Source organism: Elephas maximus, chromosome 4, assembly GCF_024166365.1.
Source record: "Elephas maximus indicus isolate mEleMax1 chromosome 4, mEleMax1 primary haplotype, whole genome shotgun sequence".
NCBI lineage: Eukaryota > Metazoa > Chordata > Mammalia > Proboscidea > Elephantidae > Elephas > Elephas maximus.
In genome coordinates, this window is record NC_064822.1 from 129,498,835 (window position 1) to 129,523,618 (window position 24,784).

Genomic DNA, 24,784 nt, shown 5'->3' on the forward strand with positions numbered 1-24,784 from the left:
AGCCCTTGGACTACTCCCACAAACATCAGTCAGGCGAAGTGGCGGCTACAAGTAACGGCCAAGCCTGGTGAGGCCCCGCCCCTCCCCGGCCTGGTCAGGTCCCGCTCGAGTCCAAAACTGTCATGCCTTTGCGCCTGCGCCAGCTGGGTCTGCGGCGGTAGACGGAACAAGTCGCGCATGCGCTAGATGGAGTTTTTGCCTTTCTCCTCCCACTTATTTCCTCTGGGGATGGGTCAGCGTGGGTATGCTTCCGGGTCCGAGGATTTGCTTCCGGAGAGCGGGAAGGCTGAAACGCGGTGGCTAAACTAGAACCAAGGTTGCAAGTTTTTTGGAGGAGAGGGCTGTAGCCATGGACAGGTCAGTTCACATGGTGACAACCGAGCCCAGAGATTTGCCCCTTCTGTCTATTGGCAGAACGAAATAGGTGAAACCCGACTCAGGAAGCCCAAGAGGTCCCGGTTGCTTCCCCCAGGACTCTTCCCGGACTGGGAGACTTGCAGCTGACGGAGGAAAGGCCTCTGGGTGTGGGTTGGGGGATGGAGAGTACGGGTAATAATAATCCTCTGCTTTCCTACCGGGGCCCTGCGACCTATTCGGCGTTTTGGCGCCACATCATTTTCTGCTCTTGGGGTGGGCAAGGTAAGTAGCGGCTGCAGATTCGAGATGCTAAGTGACCTGCCGGAGATCGCAAAGCCAGTCAGTGACAAATTGGAATCTCAGCCCAGAATTTGATTCCAAATCCCAGCAGATGGTTATTGAGTTCCTTCTATGAGCCAGCACTGTGCTGGCCGCTGGCGACAAAGATGAGTTAATCAAGGTCCTTTGCCTCGGGGGATTCTTTGTGTATCGAGGGAGACTACTAAGCAGTGGTCAGGCTCTCTGCTGCTAACCAAAAGGGCAGTGGTTCAAACCCACCAGCTGCTGTGCAGGAGAAAGATGGGGCAGTCTGGTTCTCTAAATATTGCAGCTTTGGAAACCTCATGGGGCACTTCTGCCCTGCCCTCCAGGATTGCTATGATTGGAAATCAACTCGCTGGCAATGGGTTTTAACTACACAGTATAAAGTGATAAATGTTTTGTAATGCACGCTCGTTGACGTAAATGAGGGAAGCATAGTCTCCCTGTCAAGGGAGGTAGCAGGAAGGCCTCTCAAAAGAGGTAGCTTTCAAATTAGTCTTTGAATAATAGTTGTTGTTAGGTGCCATAGATTAGATGCCAGCTCATAGCGATCCTGTGTACAACAGAATGCAACACTGCCTGGTCCTGCGCCATCCTCACCATCTTTGCTATGTTTGAGCCCATTGTTGAAGCCACTGTCAGTCCATCTTATTGAGAGTCTTCCTCTTTTTCACAGACCCTCTACTTTACCAAGCATGATGTCCTTCTCCAGGGACTGATCCCTCCTGATGACATATCCAGAGTATGTGAGACAAAGTCTCACCATCTTCGCTTCTAAGGAACTTTCTGGCTGTGCTTTTTCTAAGACAGATTTGTTCTGGTCAAAATTACCCATTGCCGTTGAGTCTCTTCGAACTCGACGACCCTATAGGACAGAGTAGAACTGCCCCACAGGGTTTCCAAGGAGTGGCTGGTGGATTCAAACTGCTGACCTTCTGGTTAGTAGGATAGCTCATAACCACTGTGCCACCAGGGTAAATAGAAGAACCAAATTTTAAACCTGAATCTGTGTGTCTCCATTGCTGGAGTTCTTAACCTCAGGCTGCTTGTAGGCAGGTAAGTGTTCACCAGGTGGACAAGAGGGCAAAAGTAGACCTCTGTAAAAGGGACAGCATGTACAAAGATGTGAGAGTATGAAGGTGCTTGCTCTGTGTACCTGAATGGTCACATGCAGTGTATGTTTGTATGGAGTAATGTTTGGTGCTCAGACTGGATTGGTAAGCTGGAGTCAGGTTGTAAATACCGGGCTAAGGAATTTGGACTGGATTCTATAAGCCATAAAGAGAGCTATCAGGGTTTTAAGTGGAAAAAAAGCATATTCGATATGTGTTTTAAAAGAGGCCTCATAATCTGTACTGTTTAGCTTCTAGACCTTCAGGTGAGAGTGGTAGGGGTGATCTGGAGCGTTAGAGATTACAGGTAGTGAGAGAGGAGATACTGCGAGAGGAGATGCCTTATTGCACCATATCGAGAAATGACTTGAAGGGTCATTTCTCTCCAGTTCGCTAGCATTCTTTTTTACTTATTTCACCAGCTCAAGCAACACATTTTTCCTTAGTACCCATGCTTTAAGGTACTTTGGAGACTACGGAAGATCCTTTAAGATATGGTCCCTGCAGTTAGAGAACATCTCAATCCAGTAGGGGAAAGATTTACATTCATTAAGCAGTTATCTAAAACAGTGTTATTTTAATACAGATTTCAAGAGTTGAAGTAATTCCCTAGGAGAAAACTTTAATGTAGTAAAAGTCAAAGAAGCCTTTGTGCTGGTAAGATTTGAGTGTGATTGAGGCTTAATCAGAATTTGGCGTGAAGAGGGCGTTCTAAACAAAAAGATCAAAGTCTTGGCTACTGGAATTACCTATACCTTGACTGACTCAAGGTCCTTTATCATGATGTTAAAGTTCTTTCTGAATGCTACATTTTCACTTTATTCACATTTCACTTTATTCACTATTTTAGGAGTGGCTTTGGAGAGATGTTATCCCCTGCGATCCGAGAGGCAGAGGTGACTCGGACTGCACGGAAACAGAGTGCTCAAAAAAGAGTTTTAAGTATCCTTTACATTTTACGCATATTTATAAAAAATTGCAACGTGTTTGGAATCTGGGTTATAGACTTCTTTTTATGAGAGATACTGAACACTAACTGTAATAATAAAATGCTTCAGAAATTAGCTTTGCTCACTCCACAGATACTGTTATTTGGTAATGAGATTAAGATTTATATTTCCCTCAATATAAGACTGTACCATCTTACTGCTGATCGTCATTATGGTTAGCTTCTGCTGACGTTATAGATTTTTTTTTTTTAATTTGGAATTGAACTAAGAACTCATAGTGAACGACAGTGGTCTACTACTGACATCTAAGAATTTAAATGGCAGACAGAATTATTTACTCTTTAAAAAAAGGTAGCTGTAAAATACCTGGTTCTTTAAATATGTATTCCCATGTTTTGTATAGTGCAAATACGGTTAATTCTAACTTAAAGGATCTCTTTTCTACTTGGAAACTTTTCTTAACTTTCCTAACAGTTCGAGCATCGCAAGACGAAAATTGTGCTAACACTACACCAAAAAACCAGGTTATTCCTCGAACTCCCAGCTCATTTCGACAGCCTTGTAAGATTTTTTGCTTTTAAAGCATTGAATGATAACATTAATGATAGCAATTAATATTTATTATACACATAATGAATATATTTGGCTGCAGTATCAATAATAATAATAATGAATGCAGCCACTATTTAATGATTGCAGCTTACTGTGCTTTACATAAATGCACATTAACTGTGGGATAGATAGCATCTCCATCTTACCAAAACGGAAAGTGAGGCTTTGTTGCAGTGGAGTTGACCCTAGCTTATGGCAACCCCAGGATTGGACTATTGTGATCCATAGGGCTTTGAGTTTTCACTGGTTGATTTTTCAAAAGTGAGACTTAAAGAAGCTAAGTAATGTGGGTAACATAGCTAAGTATGTATGTAAGAATGGAACCAGGATTCAAACAGTATTGTGCTTACTCCAGAGCTGCTACACTATACTGCCACCTCAGTATGCTTCATAATACTAGAATATGAAGACTGCATTAACTATACTTTTTTAGTGTTCAGTTATTTTATAACGAAAGCTTCTCTGTTTGCAGTAAAAGTTTTCCAATAGGCTCAGTAGTACCAGAAACTCAAATTTACAAAAAGAAGTTAACTCTTGGAATCGTGAAAATGTTATGATTTAAAATACATATTTGGTAAGAATCTAAATAACTGAAAATTATTCTTTACGTTTGATTGCTTGCTTTGTTTTGATGATCAGTGCTGATGCACCTTGGATTCTTTTTACTAACCTCTTTTTGTTTGTAGTTACTCCACCAAACCGAAGCTTACTAAAGCAACCAGATGTTTCCTGCATTCTTGGAACAGGAGGAAGGTCTCCCCGGCTTACACAATCCTTGGGGTTCTTGGGAAATCTGTCCATGGTATGTAGAAAAATGGGGCTGAAGTTTTCCCCCTTTTTATAAAAGTATTATATTCAACTGAAAAGCCTTTTAATGAGAGCTGAAGTCATATTCATCATAAAAGCAACTCTAGGTTATGTGGATTGAAGTAATACTTTGGTTAGGCATTCAGAAACCTGAAAATTTTAAGCATATCACAGGTAGAAGCTGTGACATCGGCAACATTTAAATGCAGATCAGATGTTTAAACTGGCAGTTTGCTGACCATAAGAAATAAGTTCTGTGATTGGCTGCCAATGGCTGTAAAAGCTGAGGCCTTTTTGTAAGCACAGGAGAGTAGGAAGCTTAAGAGGGGTGGTTGAAGACCATCATAAGGAAGAGAGACAACGTGGTAAAGGGGAAAGAAGAGGAAATCTGGGCGAAAGTAGATGAGGCACTCTTCCAGAATCACTACAGCGCAATATTGAAAATACCAGAAGAAATGTTGTCATATAAACTGTGATGCAGAATGCCCCAACATAGGGTTTTAGAATACTCTATAGAAAAACAATTGTGTTTAGCTGAGAGGAAGGAGTAGAAATTACGGCACGTTTAGTTCCCAAAACAAAATTGTCCCCTCTATTTTTGGTTCTGTGCCTACCTAAAAGGCTAAGGGATTTTGATACACAAGGGTAATAGTCTAAATTGTTTTCCGAAGAATGGTTTTATGTGTTAAACCTCTCCTTGTCTTTGGAAGGTTAAATCGATCTTTAAAGTATTTACCATAATCTTGTGAATTTCTGGAGTCTTAATACCTAAAGATCTAGTCACTGAAAAGTTTGCTTATGAAACTAGTTTATTTTGGCAACGTTTACTTTGCCCAATTTAAAAACATGAGTGACTGTTGTGTCTCTGGCTTTAAGCAAAAGAAGGTGACTTATTATTGTATATTTCGTCAGAACTGCAGGATTAATAATAGTGAAATTGTTGCTTTCTTAAATGCCAGGGCAAAGAAAATGTGTATGGTTTATTATAAAATGCTTGGAAATTGCTTTGTAGTCAAAGAATTTTCCTGATTTGTCTGGCCAGTTTTAATACCAGCCAGGAAGTTGGTCTTCAGGTTGCCCTCATGGAAGTAAATTGTTCCCAATGTTACTATTTTTTATAAACCGTTACACCCTCAGCTGCTAACCAAAAGGTTGGCAATACAAACCTGCCCAGTGCCTCTGCAGGAAAAAGACCCGGTAATCTGCTCCCGTAAAGATTATAGCCTAGGACATCCTATGGGGAAGTTCTCTGTCACATGGAGTCACTGTGAGTTGAAATCAACTCAACGGCACCTAATGCCTACCACCATTTGACTGTGGACCAAAGTAGTTTTCTGAGTATAAAATGTTATTGCTATTTAAGGTTTTCACTTTGGTCCTTACAGTAATGATGCAAAGTTGCAGAAGGAAGTGAAATATTACTGTCTCCTGTAGTTGCAGCAGAGCTGTCTTCGGTCCATAGATACTACCTCATGAATACACAGGGGCCCAGCACCCACCTTTAGCTTTTTTTCCTTGGAGAGATACTTAAAGACATATCTTAATTGTTGCTTACCCCTGGATTTTGAATAAAGGTGAATTTTATTTAGCTTCTTATTATGGATATTTTCAAACACGTCCAAAAGTAGAGTAGTAGAGTAAGTCGCTATGTGCCATTGCCCAGCTTCAGCAGTTACCAACATACAGCTAATCTTGTTTCATCTGCATCTCCGTGTACTTCCCCGTGTTACTCTAGAACAGATCCCAGACGTCAGACCATGTCATCCATAAATACTTCAGTATGTATCTCTAAGACAGAAAGACTCTGTTCTTTAACATAAGCATGATACCATTAACACATCTAATCAACACACACACTAATCCCTCTATCATTTCAAGTATCTATTTATGTGTGTGTATAATAATAAATATTTCATTAATTATTCAGAATTCCTTGATTATATCAGATTTTTTTTAGGTTGCTTATTCAAATCAGGATCCAAACAAGGTCAACCCATTGTATTATTATTTTTTTTTTTTGCTATGTCTTGTAAGTCTTTTAATCTCTAAGTTCCTCTGTCCTTTTTTTTTTTAAATTGCCATTTATTTGTTGAAGGAACCCTATTGTTCCTCCTGTACAGTTTCCCAAAAGTGAGAAATTGAGGTGAATTTAGAGCAGTAGAATTTTCTTATTTTACCTGTTAATACCAGCTTAAATTTTTAAAAAATATAATATTTATTGGCTTAAAAAAAAAAAATAGCATAGAGTAGTACACAGAATAAAGCAATTAAAACCAAAACAAAACATAATTTTCCTTAACAAAATAACCCCTGTGACTTTTTTCCCCCAAGGTAAAATTCACATAAAATTGGCTATTTTTAAATGAACAATTTAGTACATGTACAGCGTTTTGCAACCACCACCTCTGTCTAGTTCCAAAACATTTTCATCACCCCGGAATAAAACCCTGTGCCCATTAAACAGTTAATTCCCATACCCCTTACTTCCCCCAGCCCCTGGCAACCACCAATCTGCTATTTCTATGGTTTTACCTATTCTGGATATTTCTTACAAATGGAATCATAAATATGTGGTCATTAGTGACTGGCTCCTTTCACTTGATTTAATGTTTTCAAGGTTCATCCATGTTGTAGTATGTGTCAGTACTTCATTCCCTTTTGTAGCTGAATAGTATTACATTGTGTATATATACCACATTTTGTTTATCCATTCATCCATTGAGGGACATTGGGTTGCTTCTGCCTTTTGATTATTGTGAATAGTACCACTGTGAACATTCATGTACAAAAAAAGGTTTTGTGTTTTTTTTGAGTACCTGTTTTCAGTTCTTTTGAGTATATACCTAGGAGCGCAATTGCTGTGGCTATCTTTTAAAAAATGAGAAATATATACATGAGGTTTATAAAGTATAAAAATAGAAAGTAAAACCTCCATCAACATCTGTCTGCACTTCCCACTCCACAGAGGTGGACAGTGTTAATAGTTTCTTATGAGTCCCTCCAGAAAAAGAAAATACATGTGTATAATTCTATATCAGTTACTTTTACTTTTGTGAATCTTTATTCACTCAGTGATAATAGATGCATAATTTTTCTGTATCTTCCTATTTTTTTTTTAAGGTAACTAATTTGGATGACAGTAATTGGGCAACTGCGTTCTCATCACAGCGCTCGGGGCTTTTCACAGAGCCCCACAACATGACAGAGGACATAACCCTCAGTGCTGTTATGCTGCGTGAGGATGATCCTGGAGAAGCTGGTAAAATGGATTTGAGCTTTGTGACAGAACAGCTTGTTTCATTTCTTAGACCAAGGGAACTATCTTCTCCTGCTACTGAGCTTCACTACAATATAATAATAAGTTATTAAGCTAATTAGTTATGATAACGACTAAGCCATTTGATGGCCGTAGCTTTAGAAGGGTGAGAATCTCACATTCATTCTCAGTCAGAGCTGTATCTTGCTGTTTTACCTTTCAGTATAAATTGCAGCCTGTTAGGTCACTGGGTAAGTCTTTGATATCTTTATTCTTATTTGTGCAGTTGAAATAGTTTTTCTTCTTTAAGTTTAGTTTTTATCTTTCTAACATTGTTGGCTTGTTTTGTTTTGGCCTGAACCCTAATGATTTTTTTTTAAAATACTGTTGTGACCTTGCTAGTTTCAGATTTGTTGTCACTGTTCTCTTTGACAACAAGAATTTGCTTTTAGTGCCTATGTACCTACACGTTATTTCATAGGTTCTTCATCGTTTTATCATCATAGTCTAACAGAAATGAATACCAACCACTGTGCTAACCACCATACAAACGTTCACTCGTATAATCCTTACCAACCAAAAAACCAAACCCATTGCCATTGAGTCTATTTTAACTCATAGCAACCCTATGGGATGGAGTAGAACTGCCCCATAGGGTTTCCAAGGCTGCAGTCTTTACAGAAGCAGACTGCCATATCTGCAGAGCGACTGGTGAGCTCAAACTGCTGACCTGTTGGTTAGCAGCCAAGTTGCTTAACCACTGTGCCACTAAGGCTCCTATTTCTATCTTAGATGGAAGGAAATTGCTGCTCAAAGAGGTTAAGTAACTTGGATGTTATCACCTGGCTAAGAAGTGATGGCACTAGGGTTTGAAACTAAGCCCTCTAACTCCAGAGCCCTGCTCTTAACCACTGTGAACCACTGCTTCTTGTCGTATCTGCCAATAATAGGCACTCAAGTTTTGAGCGACTCCTTGTAAAATCCTTTGTACGTAATGTATAAAATACAAGAATTCCGTTTTTACTAAGAATAATTGGTGGGAGCTTAAATTTTATACAGCATTGTGGTAGAGTGTATACATTTTCCGTAGGTAAAAAAAAAAAACCAAATGCACTGCTGTAAAGTCGGTTTCGACTCATAGCAACCCTATAGGACAGAGTAGAACTGCCCTACAGAGTTTCCAAGAAGCGCCTGGCGGATTTGAACTGCCGAACTCTTGGTTAGCAGCTCTAGCACTTAACCACTACACCAGCAGGGTTTCCGTTTCCTTAGGTAGAACATGTTTTTTTAGTATCTATTATAACTTTCTCAGTTATTTTGTTTTCATGCACTTAAAATGTAACTCAGATGTTGTAAAGTTTGGCACAAGTTTTTTTGGTAGCTATTGAAAGTATGAAAAGATTAAAAAATGGTACATCTTTGGGATCTTAAAAGACTTGTTGTAGCTATGTTTTTAAGTTTTCAAGCAAACAATTACCTAGAAGTATGCCACTTAACTTTTCTTTGTTCCTTTTCTTTTTATTGTGTTCTAGCATCCATGAGTATGTTTTCTGACTTCCTGCAGTCTTTTTTGAAGCACTCTTCAACTACAGCTTTTGATCTTGTAGAAGAGTATGAAAACATTTGTGGTAGTCAGGTAAGCTAATTTTACTCCATTGTTGGCCAAATGTTGATACATTTAATTTTTTTACACAGCATTAACCGATTACTTTCCATGCTGTGTTTAAGGGAGGTGTCTTAGGAGTTCAGTGGCAAGAGCGGTAGGGAAGAGGGAAGGTCAGCCAGAGCACCTCTGCTTTTTACATTTTGAAGGTCCATAAAGATTTCTGTCAGGACAAAAGAATTCTGCTACCTTTTAAAAATAAATGGACTTTGAGAACAAGAACAGTTTGAGAACTATTGCTTCAAGGATAATTAAAATAATAATAGCCAACGTTTTTTATGCTTTTAATATTGTTTCAACAATTGATCTCTGAATTGTTCCATTATAAAATCACTACTTTCATTAAATAAGGAAAATAGCAATAATAATCATTAAGTGAATCATTGGAGGAAAATTTAAAATTTTAATAAAGAATGAGGAGTACAGGTAGAACTTCAATTAAACACTAGTTAGATTACTCTGTGAACACTTTTTAAAATTTTTATTAAATAGATTTAATTAGAAGTAAATCAAAAGAGTTTTGTGTACAGAATGGTTTTGGTTTTTAGCTTAGAGCCATCACCCCATATTAATTCTGGTGTGTATGGTCTGAGTGTGTGTAGGTTAGTGTCCTACCCTGTGGGTGTGCCTGTGAAGGACTCATCCATTTATGCAGTGTCTCTTTGTGGTCTCCGTGTACTGACTCCATGTGGTCGAGTCTTTATTCTCACTATTCATTCTCTGTGAAGAACCCTGAATCACCTTTAGTCATCTTCTCTTTTCCAGTTTCCCCAAAGCAAGGGTGCTAGGAGGTGTGCAGGTGAGGATGGGGCAGTCCTGAGGGGCAAAGCCTTACCTCTCCAAGTCCAAGAGGTAGAATCTAGGTCCCAGAGCAGTTCTGGCAGCACAGGACCACAAATGCCACAGCTCCCAGTAGCAAGAGGGCCCCCAGGGCCCCAAAGAGGATCCCGAAAAACACTCCAGGTTTCATGCCCCGATGCTCATGGTGCTCGCCCCAGAACAGTGAACACTTTTTAAAGGGTAAGAAAACTTATGGTGGACGTGATTCCTTATGTTCTGAATGAATGACTCTGTTTCTTAATTTTCTTTGATAAGAGATGCTAGTCATAATCTTTGAGAAAGGTTTCCTTTATCCTGGGTCTTTAAACCTCCTGATGTTGAATGTACAATTTTATATGTGTGTCTGTGGAGAAATCCCATAACTTGCGTTAGATTTTTCACATGTACGTCAGTCCCAAAAGGGGTTTAGAGCACTGTTTTGGAACAAGGGACTTTGGTGAAGTTTTGATTACAAGTAGAAATATTTTTCTTGACTTATTTACTTGGTATCTTTCAAATAATTTTATCTAGTTCTTAATTTTTATTGACACTATGTTTATGTTATAATTTTCACAGGTATAGGTTAGATACAGCGTATCTTCTGGTTAGCTATATGGGAAGATAAAAATATACCCACCCCACGGCTATTATTGTTGAATCTGAAATCTAGAGGATGGTAAACTTTTACATATATACTCACACAAACACACCTTACCCAAAATAAAGGCAATTTTTTTGTTTTGTTTTTTTTTAATTGCTAAAAATATACACAACAAAACACAAACCATCTCAACAATTCCTACACGTACAGTTCAGTGACATTGATTATATTCTTCAAGTCTTTCTTGATAGCTTTTTCCAAGTTATTTCACCATCAATACAGACTCACTGCCCCTAAGCTTCTCATCTAACCTTTTGAGTTGCTGTCGCCAATTTGATCACATATAGATAATTCTTTAAAAGAGCACAGTGCTTAAGGCAGGTGTTCTTTTTTAATTAAGCTAAACTGTTGTTTGGTTTAAAGATGACTTCAGGGGGGATATTTTCTGTTTAAGGTTTAAAGATTTCCTGAGGGCAGTAGCTTCAGGGAGGTAAGTCACCTAGCCTCATTGGCTCCAGAAAGTCTGAATTCAATGAGAATTTTAAATTCTGTTCTACATTTCCCCCCTTTTGATCAGAATTCTTCTGTAGAATCTTTGATCAGAATATTCAGTAATAGTAGGAGGCACCATCCAGTTTTTCTGGTCTTCGGCAGAAGAGGCAGTTGTTCATGGAGGCAGTTAGACACACATTCCAGTTCCTCCTATTCCTGACCCTCCTTATTCCTGTGCTGCTCCAGCCAAATAGACACCAACTGGTGTACCTTAGATGGCCACTTGCAAGCTTTTAAAACCCCAGGCACTACATACACACTGAGCTAGAAGGTGGAACAGAAGCACTAAAATAAATATTAGTCCATTTGACTGGGATGTCCCACAAAACCATGACCCTAAACTTCCGAACCAAGAAAACAAATCCCATGATATGTTTGGTTGTACACAGGCAGTATCAGCCAAACCAAAAATCCACGACTGTGGAGTTCATTCCGACCTGTAGTGATCTTATTGGACAGAGTAGAACTGCCCCATAGGGTTTCCTAAGTTAAATCTTTATGGAAGCTGACTGCCGTATCTTTCTCCCATGGAGACCCTTGTGAGTTTGAACCAGCGACATTTTCATTAGAAGCTGAGCACTTAACCACTGTGGCACCAGGGCTTCTTGAGCTGTATCAGCAGCTGCTTTGCCTTTTTTTTTTTTTTTTGTAGAAATATTTATATATTTTACAACATTTAAATTAAGGTCCTTTTTTAATGCAAATGTTACATTAAATTTAATTCAAAAAGACAAGATAAAAACAAACAAAACCAAACCCAGATTCTGACTCATAGCGACCCTATAGAACAGAGTAGAACTGCCCCATAGTTTCCAAGGACCGCCTGGCAAATTCGAACTGCCGATCCTTTGGTTAGCAGCCGTAGCACTTAACCACTACGCCACCAGGGTTTCCAAAGACAAGGTAGGCAGGAAAAATCTATAATTGTATAGTTTTAGCACAATATAATTGAAGAATACAAAGTTATTAATGACTCAAAAGTTGCAGAAGATTAACCTCTTTATTTGTGTATTTAATTCAGGTGAACATACTGAGTAAAATAGTGAGTCGAGCAACGCCTGGACTTCAGAAGTTTTCAAAAACAGCCAGTATGCTCTGGCTTCTTCAACAGGAGATGGTTACGTGGAGGCTGTTGGCATCTTTATATCGGTAAAACTAGATCGAATTCATAAATGAAATAAACATAAAGTGACAAACCAATACACAAACTAATTTAAAAGTTAGAGTGAGTGGCAAATGTGGTGATAGGTTTATGTTTACAACAATAAAAAAAGAGTGGGTTGTGTTTGGAAATAGGTTTTGCTGTTTTTGATGCTTATCATTTCTAATTCTGATAAGCTAATTGTTAGGAGTGAGTTTTGGGAGAAGAGGGGGGAAATCAGTTCATATAACTAATAGCTAACAAAATTGGAATATATGTATATACGTACATATATAAAATATAAACAATTAAAATAATACGTGTTTTTGGTGAAAGTTCACAGTTTTTTATAAATGGAAAGATTTAAGAAAGTGCTAAAAATACTGCAATACTTAGGAGAGGCTAGGTTAAGAAAAAGAACAGAAAAGTGGGTGTAATATAGTAGGTGCTGATAAGGAGATTTTAAAGAAGTTAACCAAATTTACCTTCTCTCAGAGTTTCAACTTTCGTTCTGTTGGTTTCTCATCTTAATCAGAAAATCTTGAAAGAAAATCATAATGCTCTTTTTTTTTTTTTAACTTTTATTAAGCTTTAAGTGAATGTTTACAAATCCAATCAGTCTGTCACATATAAGTTTACATACATCTCACTCCCTACTCCCACTTGCTCTCCCCCTCTTGAGTCAGCCCTTTCAGTCTCTCCTTTCGTGACAATTTTGCCGGCTTCCCTCTCTCTCTATCCTCCCATCCCCCCTCCAGACAAGAGTTGCCAACACAATCTCAAGTGTCCATCTGATATAATTAGCTCGCTCTTCATCAGCGTCTCTCTCCCACCTGCTGACCAGTCCCTTTCATGTCTGATGAGTTTCTTCGGGGATGGTTCCTGTCCTGTGCCAACAGAAGGTCTGGGGACCATGGCCGCCGGGATTCCGCTAGTCTCAGTCAGACCATTAAGTTTGGTCTTTTTATGAGAATTTGGGGTCTGTATCCCACTGATCTCCTGCTCCCTCAGGAGATCTCTGCTGTGCTCCCTGTCAGGGCAGTCATCTATTGTGGCTGGGCACCAACTAGTTCTTCTGGTCTCAGGATAATGTAGGTCTCTGGTTCATGTGGCCCTTTGTGTCTCTTGGGCTCTTAGTTGTCGTGTGGCCTTGGTGTTCTTCATTTTCCTTTGCTCCAGGTGGGTTGAGACCAATTGATGCACCTTAGATGGCCGCTTGTTAGCATATAAGACCTCAGACGCCACATTTCAAAGTAGAATGCAGAATGATTTCATAATAGAATTATTTTGCCAGTTGACTTAGAAGTCCCCTCTAACCATGTTCCCCAGACCCCCGCCCTTGCTCCGCTGACCTTTGAAGCATTCATTTTATCCCGGAAACTTCTTTGCTTTTGGTCCAGTCCAATTGAGCTGACCTTCCATGTATTTAGTGTTGTCTTTCCGTTCACCTAAAGCAGTTCTTATCTACTGATTAATCAATAAAAAACCCTCTCCCACCCTCCCTCCTTCCCGTCCTCGTAACCACAAAAGTATGTGTTCTTCTCAGGTTTACTATTTCTCAAGATCTTATAATAGTGGTCTTATACGATATTTGTCCTTTTGCCTCTGACTCATTTCGCTCAGCATAATGCCTTCCAGGTTCCTCCATGTTATGAAATGTTTCACAGATTCGTCACTGTTCTTTATCGATGCGTAGTATTCCATTGTGTGAATATACCACAATTTATTTACCCATTCATCCGTTGACGGACACCTTGGTTGCTTCCAACTTTTTGCTATTGTAAACAGAGCTGCAATAAACATGGGTGTGCATATATCTGTTTGTGTGAAGGCTCTTGTATCTCTAGGGTATATTCCCAGGAGTGGGATTTCTGGGTTGTATGGTAGTTCTATTTCTAACTGTTTAAGATAACGCCAGATAGATTTCCAAAGTGGTTGTACCATTTTACATTCCCACCAGCAGTGTATAAGAGTTCCAATCTCTCCGCAGCCTCTCCAACATTTATTATTTTGTGTTTTTTGGATTAATGCCAGCCTTGCTGGTGCGAGATGGAATCTCATCGTAGTTTTAATTTGCATTTCTCTAATGGCGAATGATCGAGAGCATTTTCTCATGTATCTGTTGGCTGCCTGAATATCTTCTTTAGTGAAATGTGTGTTCATATCCTTTGCCCACTTCTTGATTGGGTTGTTTGTCTTTTTGTGGTTGAGTTTTGACAGAATCATATAGATTTTAGAGATCAGGCGCTGGTCTGAGATGTCATAGCTGAAAATTCTTTCCCAGTCTGTAGGTGGTCTTTTTACTCTTTTGGTGAAGTCTTTAGATGAGCATAGGTGTTTGATTTTTAGGAGCTCCCAGTTATCTGGTTTCTCTTGATCATTTTTGGTAATGTTTTGTATTCTGTTTATGCCTTGTATTAGGGCTCCTAGGGTTGTCCCAATTTTTTCTTCCATGATCTTTATCGTTTTAGTCTTTATGTTTAGGTCTTTGATCCACTTGGAGTTAGTTTTTGTGCATGGTGTGAGGTATGGGTCCTGTTTCATTTTTTTGCAAATGGATATCCAGTTATGCCAGCACCATGTGTTAAAAAGGCTATCTTTTCCCCAATTAACTGACAGTGGTCCTTTGTCAAATATCAGCTGCTCATACGTGGATGGATCTATGTCTGGGTTCTCCATTCTGTTCCATTGGTCTATGTGCCTGTTGTTGTACCAGTACCAGGCTGTTTTGACTACTGTGGCTGTATAATAGGTTCTGAAATCAGGTAGAGTGAGGCCTCCCACTTTCTTCTTCTTTTTCAGTAGTGCTTTGCTTATCCGGGGCTTCTTTCCCTTCCATATGATATTGGTGATTTGTTTCTCTATCCCCTTAAAATATGACATTGGAATTTGGATTGGAAGTGCGTTAAATGTATAGATGGCTTTTGGTAGAATAGACATTTTTACTATGTTAAGTCTTCCTATCCATGAGCAAGGTATGTTTTTCCACTTAAGTATGTCCTTTTGAATTTCTTGTAGTAGAGCTTTGTAGTTTCCTTTGTATAGGTCTTTTACATCCTTGGTAAGATTTATTCCTAAGTATCTTATCTTCTTGGGGGCTACTGTGAATGGTATTGATTTGGTTATTTCCTCTTCGGTGTTCTTTTTGTTGATGTAGAGGAATCCAAGTGATTTTTGTATGTTTATTTTATAACCTGAGACTCTGCCAAACTCTTCTATTAGTTTCAGTAGTTTTCTGGAGGATTCCTTAGGGTTTTCTGTGTATATAATCATGTCATCTGCAAATAGTGATAACTTTACTTCCTCCTTGCCAATCCGGATACCTTTTATTTCTTTGTCTAGCCTAATTGCCCTGGCTAGGACTTCCAGCACGATGTTGAATAAGAGCGGTGATAAAGGGCACCCTTGTCTGGTTCCCATTCTCAAGGGAAATGCTTTCACGTTCTCTCCATTTAGAGTGATATTGGCTGTTGGCTTTGCATAGATGCCCTTTATTATGTTGAGGAATTTTCCTTCAATTCCTATTTTGGTAAGAGTTTTTATCATAAATGGGTGTTGGACTTTGTCAAATGCCTTTTCTGATCAATGGATAAGATCATGTGGTTTTTGTCTTTTGTTTTATTTATGTGATGGATTACATTAATGGTTTTTCTGATATTAAACCAGCCTTGCATACCTAGTATAAATCCCACTTGATCATGGTGAATTATTTTTTTGATATGTTGTTGGATTCTATTGGCTAGAATTTTGTTGAGGATTTTTGCATCTATGTTCATGAGGGATATAGGTCTATAATTTTCTTTTTTTGTAATGTCTTTACCTGGTTTTGGTATCAGGGAGATGGTGGCTTCATAGAATGAGTTGGGTAGTATTCCGTCATTTTCTATGCTTTGGAATACCTTTAGTAGTAGTGGTGTTAACTCTTCTCTGAAAGTTTGGTAGAACTCTGCAGTGAAGCCATCCGGGCCAGGGCTTTTTTTTGTTGGGAGTTTTTTGATTACCGTTTCAATGTCTTTTTTTGTTATGGGTCTATTTAGTTGTTCTACTTCTGAATGTATTAGTTTAGGTAGGTAGTGTTTTTCCAAGAATTCATCCATTTCTTCTAGGTTTTCAAATTTGTTAGAATACAATTTTTCATAATAATCTGAAATGATTCTTTTAATTTCATTTGGCTCTGTTGTGATGTGGTCCTTCTCGTTTCTTATTCGGGTTATTTGCTTCCTTTCCTGTATTTCTTTAGTCAGTCTAGCCAATGGTTTATCAATTTTGTTAATTTTTTCAAAGAACCAGCTTTTGGCTTTGTTAATTCTTTCAATTGTTTTTCTGTCCTCTAGTTCATTTAGTTCAGCTCTAATTTTTATTATTTGTTTTCTTCTGGTGCCTGATGGATTCTTTTGTTGCTCACTTTCTATTTGTTCAAGTTGTCAGGACAGTTCTCTAATTTTGGCTCTTTCTTCTTTTTGTATGTGTGCATTTATCGATATAAATTGGCCTCTGAGCACTGCTTTTGCTGTGTCTCAGAGGTTTTGATAGGAAGTATTTTCATTCTCGTTGCTTTCTATGAATTTCCTTATTCCCTCCTTGATGTCTTCTATAACCCAGTCTTTTTTCAGGAGGGTGTTGTTCATTTTCCAAGTATTTGATTTCTTTTCCCTAGTTTTTCTGTTATTGATCTCTAGTTTTATTGCCTTGTGGTCTGAGAAGATGCTTTGTAATATTTCAATGTTTTGGACTCTGCAACGGTTTGTTTTATGACCTAATATGTGGTCTATTCTAGAGAATGTTCCATGTGCGCTAGAAAAAAAAGTATATTTTGCAGCAGTTGGGTGGAGAGTTCTGTATAAGTCAATGAGGTCAAGTTGGTTGATTGTTGTAATTAGATCTTCTGTGTCTCTATTGAGCTTCTTACTGGATGTCCTGTCCTTCTCCGAAAGTGGTGTGTTGAAGTCTCCTACTATAATTGTGGAGGTATCTATCTCACTTTTCAATTCTGTTAAAATTTGATTTATGTATCTTGCAGCCCTGTCACTGGGTGCATAAATATTTAATATGGTTATGTCTTCCTGATCAATTGTCCCTTTTATCATTATATAGTGTCCTTCTTTATCCTTTGTGGTGGATTTAAGTCTAAAGTCTATTTTGTCAGAAATTAATATTGCTACTCCTCTTCTTTTTGCTTATTGTTTGCTTGATATATTTTTTTCCATCCTTTGAGTTTTAGTTTGTTTGTGTCTCTAAGTCTAAGGTGTGTCTCTTGTAGGCAGCATATAGATGGATCGTGTTTCTTTATCCAGTCTGTGACTCTCTGTCTCTTTATTGGTGCATTTAGCCCATTTACATTCAGCGTAATTATAGATAAATAAGTTTTTAGTGGTGTCATTTTGATGCCTTTTCATGTGTGTTGTTGGCCATTTCATTTTTCCACATACTTTTTTGTGCTGAGACGTTTGTCTTAGTAAATTGTGAGATCCTCATTTTCATAGTGTTTGACTTTATGTTAGTTGAGTCGTTATGTTTTTCTTGGCTTTTATCTTGAGTTATGGAGTTGTTATACCTTTTTGTGGTTACCTTATTATTTACCCCTATTTTTCTAAGTAAAAACCTAACTTGTATCGTTCTATATCGCCTTGTATCACTCTCCATCTGGCAGTTCAATGCCTCCTGTATTTAGTCTTTTTGATTTTTGTGATCTTTTACCTGTTGACTTCCATGATTCCCTGTTATGTGTTTTTTTTTTTTAATTAGTCTTAATTTGTTTGTTTTTGTGATTTCCCTATTTGAGTTGATATCAGGACGTTCTGTTTTGTGACCTTGTGTTGTGCTGATATCTGATATTATTGGTTCTCTGACCAAACAATATCCTTTAGTATTTCTTGTAGCTTTGGTTTGGTTTTTGCAAATTCTCTAAACTTGTGTTTATCTGTAAATATCTTAATTTCGCCTTCATATTTCAGAGAGAGTTTTGCTGGATATATGATCCTTGGCTGGCAGTTTTTCTCCTTCAGTGTTCTGTATATGTCGTCCCATTCCCTTCTTGCCTGCATGGTTTCTGCTGAGTAGTCTGAACTTATTCTTATTGATTCTCCCTTGAAGGAAACCTTTCTTTTCTCCCTGGCTGCTTTTAAAATTTTCTGTTTATCTTTGGTTTTGGTGAGTTTGATGATAATATGTCTTGGTGTTTTTCTTTTTGGATCAATCTTAAATGGGGTTCGATGAGCATCTTGGATAGATATCCTTTCGTCTTTCATGATGTCAGGGAGGTTTTCTGTCAGCAGATCTTCAACTATTTTCTCTGTGTTTTCTGTCCCCCCTCCCTGTTCTGGGACTCCAATCATCCGCAGGTTATCCTTCTTGATAGACTCCCACATGATTCTTAGGGTTTCTTCATTTTTTTTAATTCTTTTATCTGATTTTTTTTCAGCTATGTTGGTGTTGATTCCCTGGTCCTCCAGATGTCCCAGTCTGCATTCTAATTGCTTGAGTCTGCTCCTCTGACTTCCTATTGCGTTGTCTAATTCTGTAATTTTGTTGTTAATCTTTTGGCTTTCTACATGCTGTCTCTCTATGGATTCTTGCAACTTATTAATTTTTCCACTATGTTCTTGAATAATCTTTTTGAGTTCTTCAACAGTTTTATCAGTGTGTTCCTTGGCTTTTTCTGCAGTTTGCCTTATTTCGTTTGTGATGTCTTGAAGCATTCTGTAAATTAGTTTTTTATATTCTGTATCTGATAATTCCAGGATTGTATCTTCATTTGGGAAAGATTTTGATTCTTTTGTTTGGGGGGTTGGAGAAGCTGTCATTGTCTGCTTCTTTAAGTGGTTTGATATGGATTGTTGTCTCCGAGCCATCACTGGGAAACTAGTTTTTCCAGAAAATCCGCTAAAAAAAAATGCAGTCAGATCCCTATCAGAGTTCTCCCTCTGGCTCAGGCTATTCGGATGTTAATGAAGCCGCCTGGGGAGGGTGGGGGAGGGAACAGAGAGATAGGAGAGTAGCACCTCAGAATATAGCCAGAGTTGTTTGTCTTGCTTGGAATGACTATTATATCTGAGATTCCCGCGGGGCGCGTTGCCTGTGTGTGCTGGCTGTGTGGAGATTGCCCCCGGGGGGTCTGGCCCGCTGGAGTCACGGTCAGATCCTCCGCTTCCAGCCCCACGCCCAGCGTCAAGGCTCCCCTACTGGGACGGTGCACTCTTGTCTCCAAAATTAGTCGCTGCCTCCCAGGGACTTCTCGTCCCTCCAGCCACGTTGCCGTGCCGCCCCTGCGAACCGGTTGGGCCCCCTCCCGGGGTTAGTTCAGGTGGGTGGAGCAGCTCCCCGTGCTTGTGCCATGACCGAGTGTCCTGGCTGGGACGCTGTTCTCCCCGCTCCAATACCAGTCGCTGCCTCCCGGGGACTTCTCCTACCGGCTGCGTCCCACGCCGCCCGCCTGAACCGGCTGGGCCCCCTCCCGGGGTTAGTTCAGGGGGGTGGAGCAGCTCTCTGTGCTTGTGCCGTACCTGACTGGTACGCTGGCTCCAGGCTCTGAAAATAATCGCTGCTTCCCCGTATTAGTTCGTTCTCCGTCTCTGTGTTTGTTTTTCAGGGTTCGTAGATTGTGATGTATGTGATCGATTCACTTGTTTTTCCGTGTCTGTGTTGTAAGAGGGATCCGAGGTAGCGTCTGCCTAGTCCGCCATCTTGGCTCCGCTCTCCCATAATGCTCTTTTATTTTTGCTACATGAGAACATTATATTAAAAAGTTAGAGTATCTAACTTTTTAATACAGATACTCTTCAGACATAATCAAACACCTTCCATCATTGAGTTTTTGGGTTTAAAGGTTTAGGACCATAGTCTCACGGGACAACTCAGTCAATTGGCACGACATAGTTCACAAAAGCCATGATCTGCATTCTAGCGAAGTGAGTAGCATCTGGGGTTTTAAAAGCTTGCAAATGGCCATCTAAGACACAACTACTGGCCTTTACTCACCAGGAAGTAAATATCAAGAAGATAACCAAAAGCACAGAGAAGAAGCGAGCCTACATGAGCCACAACCTCATCTACACAGTGACCAGAACTAGATGGTGCCTGGCTACCACCACTGACCATTCTGACCAGGTCACAGTACTTGGTCCTGTATAGAATGGGAGCATAATAGAGAGCAGAACTTAAATTCTTATTTAGGAAAAAAAAAAAAAAGCCAGAAACTGGAACAGTAGAGAACAGAGACTTCCCTGAGACTATCGCCTTGAGACACTTTTTAAACCTAGAACCGAGCCTATCCCCTGAGATCACCTGTCAGTGACATAGCAGAGTGGCACACAAAATAAAGGCGATTACCTGGAAGATCAGTGCACTATTTAAAAACTATCAGTAGGAGACCAAAAGGTCACTAATTACTTAGAAACAAAGATGAGAAGATAAGGGGGGGCAAGGAAACTAGAGAACTGGAAAGGAAACAAACAACACAGAGAATCTTGACACATTGTGATAAATGTAACTAATGTTACTGAACAATTTGTGTGGAAATTGTCAAATGAGAACCTAACTTGCTGTGTAAACTTTCACCAAAAATTTAATAAAATATTATTTAAAAAAAAGAAAAGTTAGATGTATCATTAACAGGAGAACTAAGTTCATCTTTTTACCATAGTGACTATTACATTTTGCCATTTTTTTTTTTATAGCAAATATCAGCTTTCTTCAGGTGTCAGTATCAGATTCAGCAGGCATTTATTACTCGTGTCTTGTATTTTAAGTGTGATGACTAAGTTAATTGAAAATCCATGTTCCCACTAAATAGAATGCAGATTTGTGCATGCATGTAGCTTAAAAGGTGCTTTCATATAGTCATGTGAAGTAAAACTTCATTTTGTGTTTTTTTTTCCAGAGATAGAATACAGTCTGCATTAGAGGATGAAAATATGTTTGCAGTTACTGTAAGTTTTGTACTAGTTTCTTTCCTTTACTCGTGCTTCAAAATTATAGAAAATGTTTTTCAGTGATGATATTTGATTTTCAACCTTCCGTCTAAAGTTTCTTCATTTAAAAAAATTTAAAAATGAAAGGTACAATCTCACAAAATAATCAAGTATTGATTTATAGAGTAAAAGGTAAAAGTCTTATTCGTCTTACTGCTCAGTCTAACAATCTGGTATGAATCCTGTAAGACATTTTTCTGTGCATCTGTATATACACACACACAAATTGTTTGGCTTCATAACGTATTGTATGGTTGCATTTGTATATTATACTGAGTCTCTTTTCGCATTTGTTAGTATTTCTTTGTTTTTTTTTGTCAAATCATGTAGGTCTACCTTGATTTTTCATAGTATACCAGAGTATAAATGTACCATAATTTTTCAGACATTCTACTGGACACCTTTAGGTTTTCTCCAGTATTTTCACAGTAGCAATCAGTGCTGCAGTGAACATTCTTCATACTTTTTTTTAAATAATATTTTACTGTGCTTTCAGTGAAAGCTTACACAGTAAATTAGGTTCCTGTTTAACGATTACTACATAAATTGTTCAGTAACATTAATTATGTTTTTCATAGTGTGTCAACATTCTTATTATATTAATTCCATCCTGAGTGTTTTTAGTAACCCGGTTACCCTTTCATCTTTGCTTTAGAGTAATTGTTGACCACCTTTATACTTTTTTATGTATATGTGCAAAAATTTCTAGAAGTGAAACTGCTTTGTCAAAATTTAATAGATTGCTCGGGCACTGTGCTAACTCAGAACTGAAGCCATTCCCAAAGTCCGCTTTTCATCCAAAGATCAGACGGACCTATAAAACAAACATAACACATGTGAGGAGCGTACTTCTTAGTTCAGTCAAGTATACGAGACCAAATGGGCAACACCTCCCCAAAAGCAAAGATGAGGTGGCAGAAAGGGGCAGGAAAACTGGACAAACGGACATGGGGAACACAGGGTGGAAAGGGAGAGAATGCTGACACAATGTGGTGATTGCACCCAATGTCACAAAACAATGTGCATATAAAGTTTTGAATGAGAAACTAATTTGTGGTGTTAAATTTGACCTAAAGTACAACAAAATTAAAAAAAAAAGTTTTGTTTTTTTTTTTTGATTATAACATTGCCTTCCTAAATAGGATGTTGGAAACCCTGATGGCTTAGTGGGTAAGAGCTGCGGCTCCTCACCAAAAGGTCAGCAGTTCAAATCCACAAGACGCTGCTTGGAAACTCTATGGGGCGGTTCTGCTCTGTCCTATAGGGTTGTTATGAGTCAGAATTGACTCGAAGGCAACAGGTTTGGTTTGGTTTGGGTAATAAAATGTACCAGTTTACACTTTCCACTAATAGTGTATGAAAATGTTTATTCTGATACAGGATGTTATCAGACATTTGAGTTTTGGCAACCTGGGGGAAATGTGTCTCATTGTTTTATTATGCATATCTTTTTGATCACTCATGAGGTGGAGTATTTTTTCATTCTTATCCATTTGTATTTCTAATATGAATTCTCTATTCATATGGTTTGCTCATTTTTGTATTGTTTTATTATTAATTCTTTACTCTTATGTATATTGAAGATATTACTTATTTTGTCAGTTGTCCTAGCTTTGTTTAAGAAGTCTTTGTCAAGCAGGCATTTCCATTTTTATCTGGTCACATCTGTCATGTTTTCTTTCACTATTTACTATTGTATATCTTGCTAAGGAAGGCCTTTCCTACTTATTATAAAAATATTTTCCTATTATGATTTCCTAAATGAGTTTTATTTTCTACATAATAAGCTCTTGAATTCATCTGGAGTGAGTTTGTGTATGAGGTAAGCAAGTGATTTACTTTTTTCAAATGGGTATCCGTTTATCCCAACCCCATTTATCAGACAGGCCATCCTTTCTTCACTGAATTGCAATGCAACTTTTATACCAAATCATTTTTATGCGGATTTTTTGTATTTTATTGATTCATTCATTTAAAGCCAGTACTATACAACTTTAGTCGTCTCTAACTCAAATTTTTGGTATTTGTTTTTTTTCTTAAATACAGTTTAGAGCATTTCTTGCACATTTTTCCTCCAGATGAACTTAACTAGTTCCATTAAAAAATAAAATCTTACTGGGATATTTATTGAAGTTATATTGAATATGTCAGTTAATTTGGGGAGAATTAACATCTTTCCCGTATTGAATCTTCCCATTAATGAATATGGTATTTCTTTCCATTTACTCAGATCTTTTATATTTTATATAGATCTTGTGTTCTTCTCTATAAGGTCCTATCTGAATCCTATTGTGAATGGATTCTCTTTTCTGTTGCATTTTCTAATTAGTTATTACTGTCATAGAAAACTATTGATTTCTGTGTAGAGCTTGTATTTGGCCACCTTTCTAAACTCTCTTACTGGCTCCAGTAGGTTTTTCATGTGATTCTATTGGGTTTTCTATGTAGGCAGTCATCATCTGTAAAGAGTGAGTTTCCTTAATCCTTTCCAACTTCATGTGTCTTTTCTTTTATTTACCTTGTTCCCTTGACTCGGAGCATCCAAACAGTGTTGAATTATATCAGTGATAGCAGTCATTTTTGTCTTGTTTCTGACTTGATAAGAATGGCTTTCTGTTTCATCTTTACCTATGAAATTTTTACTGTTTGTGTTAAGGCATTTTTTTAACTTGCTAAGTGTTGGAATAGGTATTGAATGTAGCCAAATGTTGTTTAGCTTTAATTTATTAATTATTGCAAGCCTAATAATGACTTGGAATAATAGATTTCCTGAAGTTGAATTATCTTTCAGTAGGATAAACTCTCAGTCTTGATACATTCCTAAATATGCAACTAAACTTCATTAGCTAATATATTACCTTGGACTTTACCAAAAGTGTGTGTATGTGTTATCCTCATCCAGTTTTTGGTGTCGAGAGTCATGCTAGCTCTTCAGGACAAGTTCAGAGTATTCTTTTTTGTGTGTGTGTACTCTGATTGAAGAAGTTAAGAATTACCCTTTGAAGGCTTGGTAAAATAGGCCTATAGAACCATCAAGACCAGATGGCTTTTTGGGGTTTAATTACATTTTCTGGTTATAAAAGTAATTCATAGTTAACATGTATATATATATGTGTGTGTGTAATATATAGTCAATAAAAGAAGAAAACAGATACCTATTTTTTAATAATGAGTGGTTTCCTCCATACATATTTAAGTCCGAAAATTAATTAAGCAGCACAGTGATGAAAATGCCTAAACATTATGTCTTTGTGTACTTGTTTGATTATTCCTTAATAAACTCCTAGAATTGCTTTGTCAAGAGGTTTTCTACATTTTAAGCCTTTTAGAACAAATTGTCCTCCAGAAAGGTAGCCTTCGCACCAACAGGTGATACTTTTTCTCATGAATATACTAAAACTGGTAGTATATTTCTTTTTCATCATTTAATTAATTTTTTTCCACAAATACTTGTTTAATTCCAACAGTGCTGTACACACCTAGGAAAACTATCTTATATATATTTATTTATCTTATATTTGACCACCTTACTGATCTCACTTACAGTTTTAATAGTTTTCCATTGATTATCTTTGGTTTTCTAGGTTGGCAATCCTATTATCTACAAATACTGATGACTTTGAC

At 38.0% G+C, this 24,784-nt stretch overlaps 1 protein-coding gene across 1 annotated transcript in view; it reads left to right on the top strand.

Annotated features, from left to right (window-relative positions):
• The first annotated feature begins 264 nt into the window (after window positions 1-264).
• Window positions 265-24,784, top strand: part of NUP107 (nucleoporin 107) — a 53,827-nt gene continuing 29,307 nt past the window's right edge. The window contains exons 1-8 of the mRNA XM_049883826.1: window positions 265-357; window positions 2,641-2,732; window positions 3,215-3,301; window positions 4,039-4,154; window positions 7,280-7,418; window positions 8,948-9,051; window positions 12,072-12,199; window positions 21,070-21,118. Coding sequence (XP_049739783.1) covers window positions 350-357; window positions 2,641-2,732; window positions 3,215-3,301; window positions 4,039-4,154; window positions 7,280-7,418; window positions 8,948-9,051; window positions 12,072-12,199; window positions 21,070-21,118 — 723 coding nt within the window. The 5' untranslated portion in view covers window positions 265-349. The remainder of the gene's footprint in view (window positions 358-2,640; window positions 2,733-3,214; window positions 3,302-4,038; window positions 4,155-7,279; window positions 7,419-8,947; window positions 9,052-12,071; window positions 12,200-21,069; window positions 21,119-24,784) is intronic.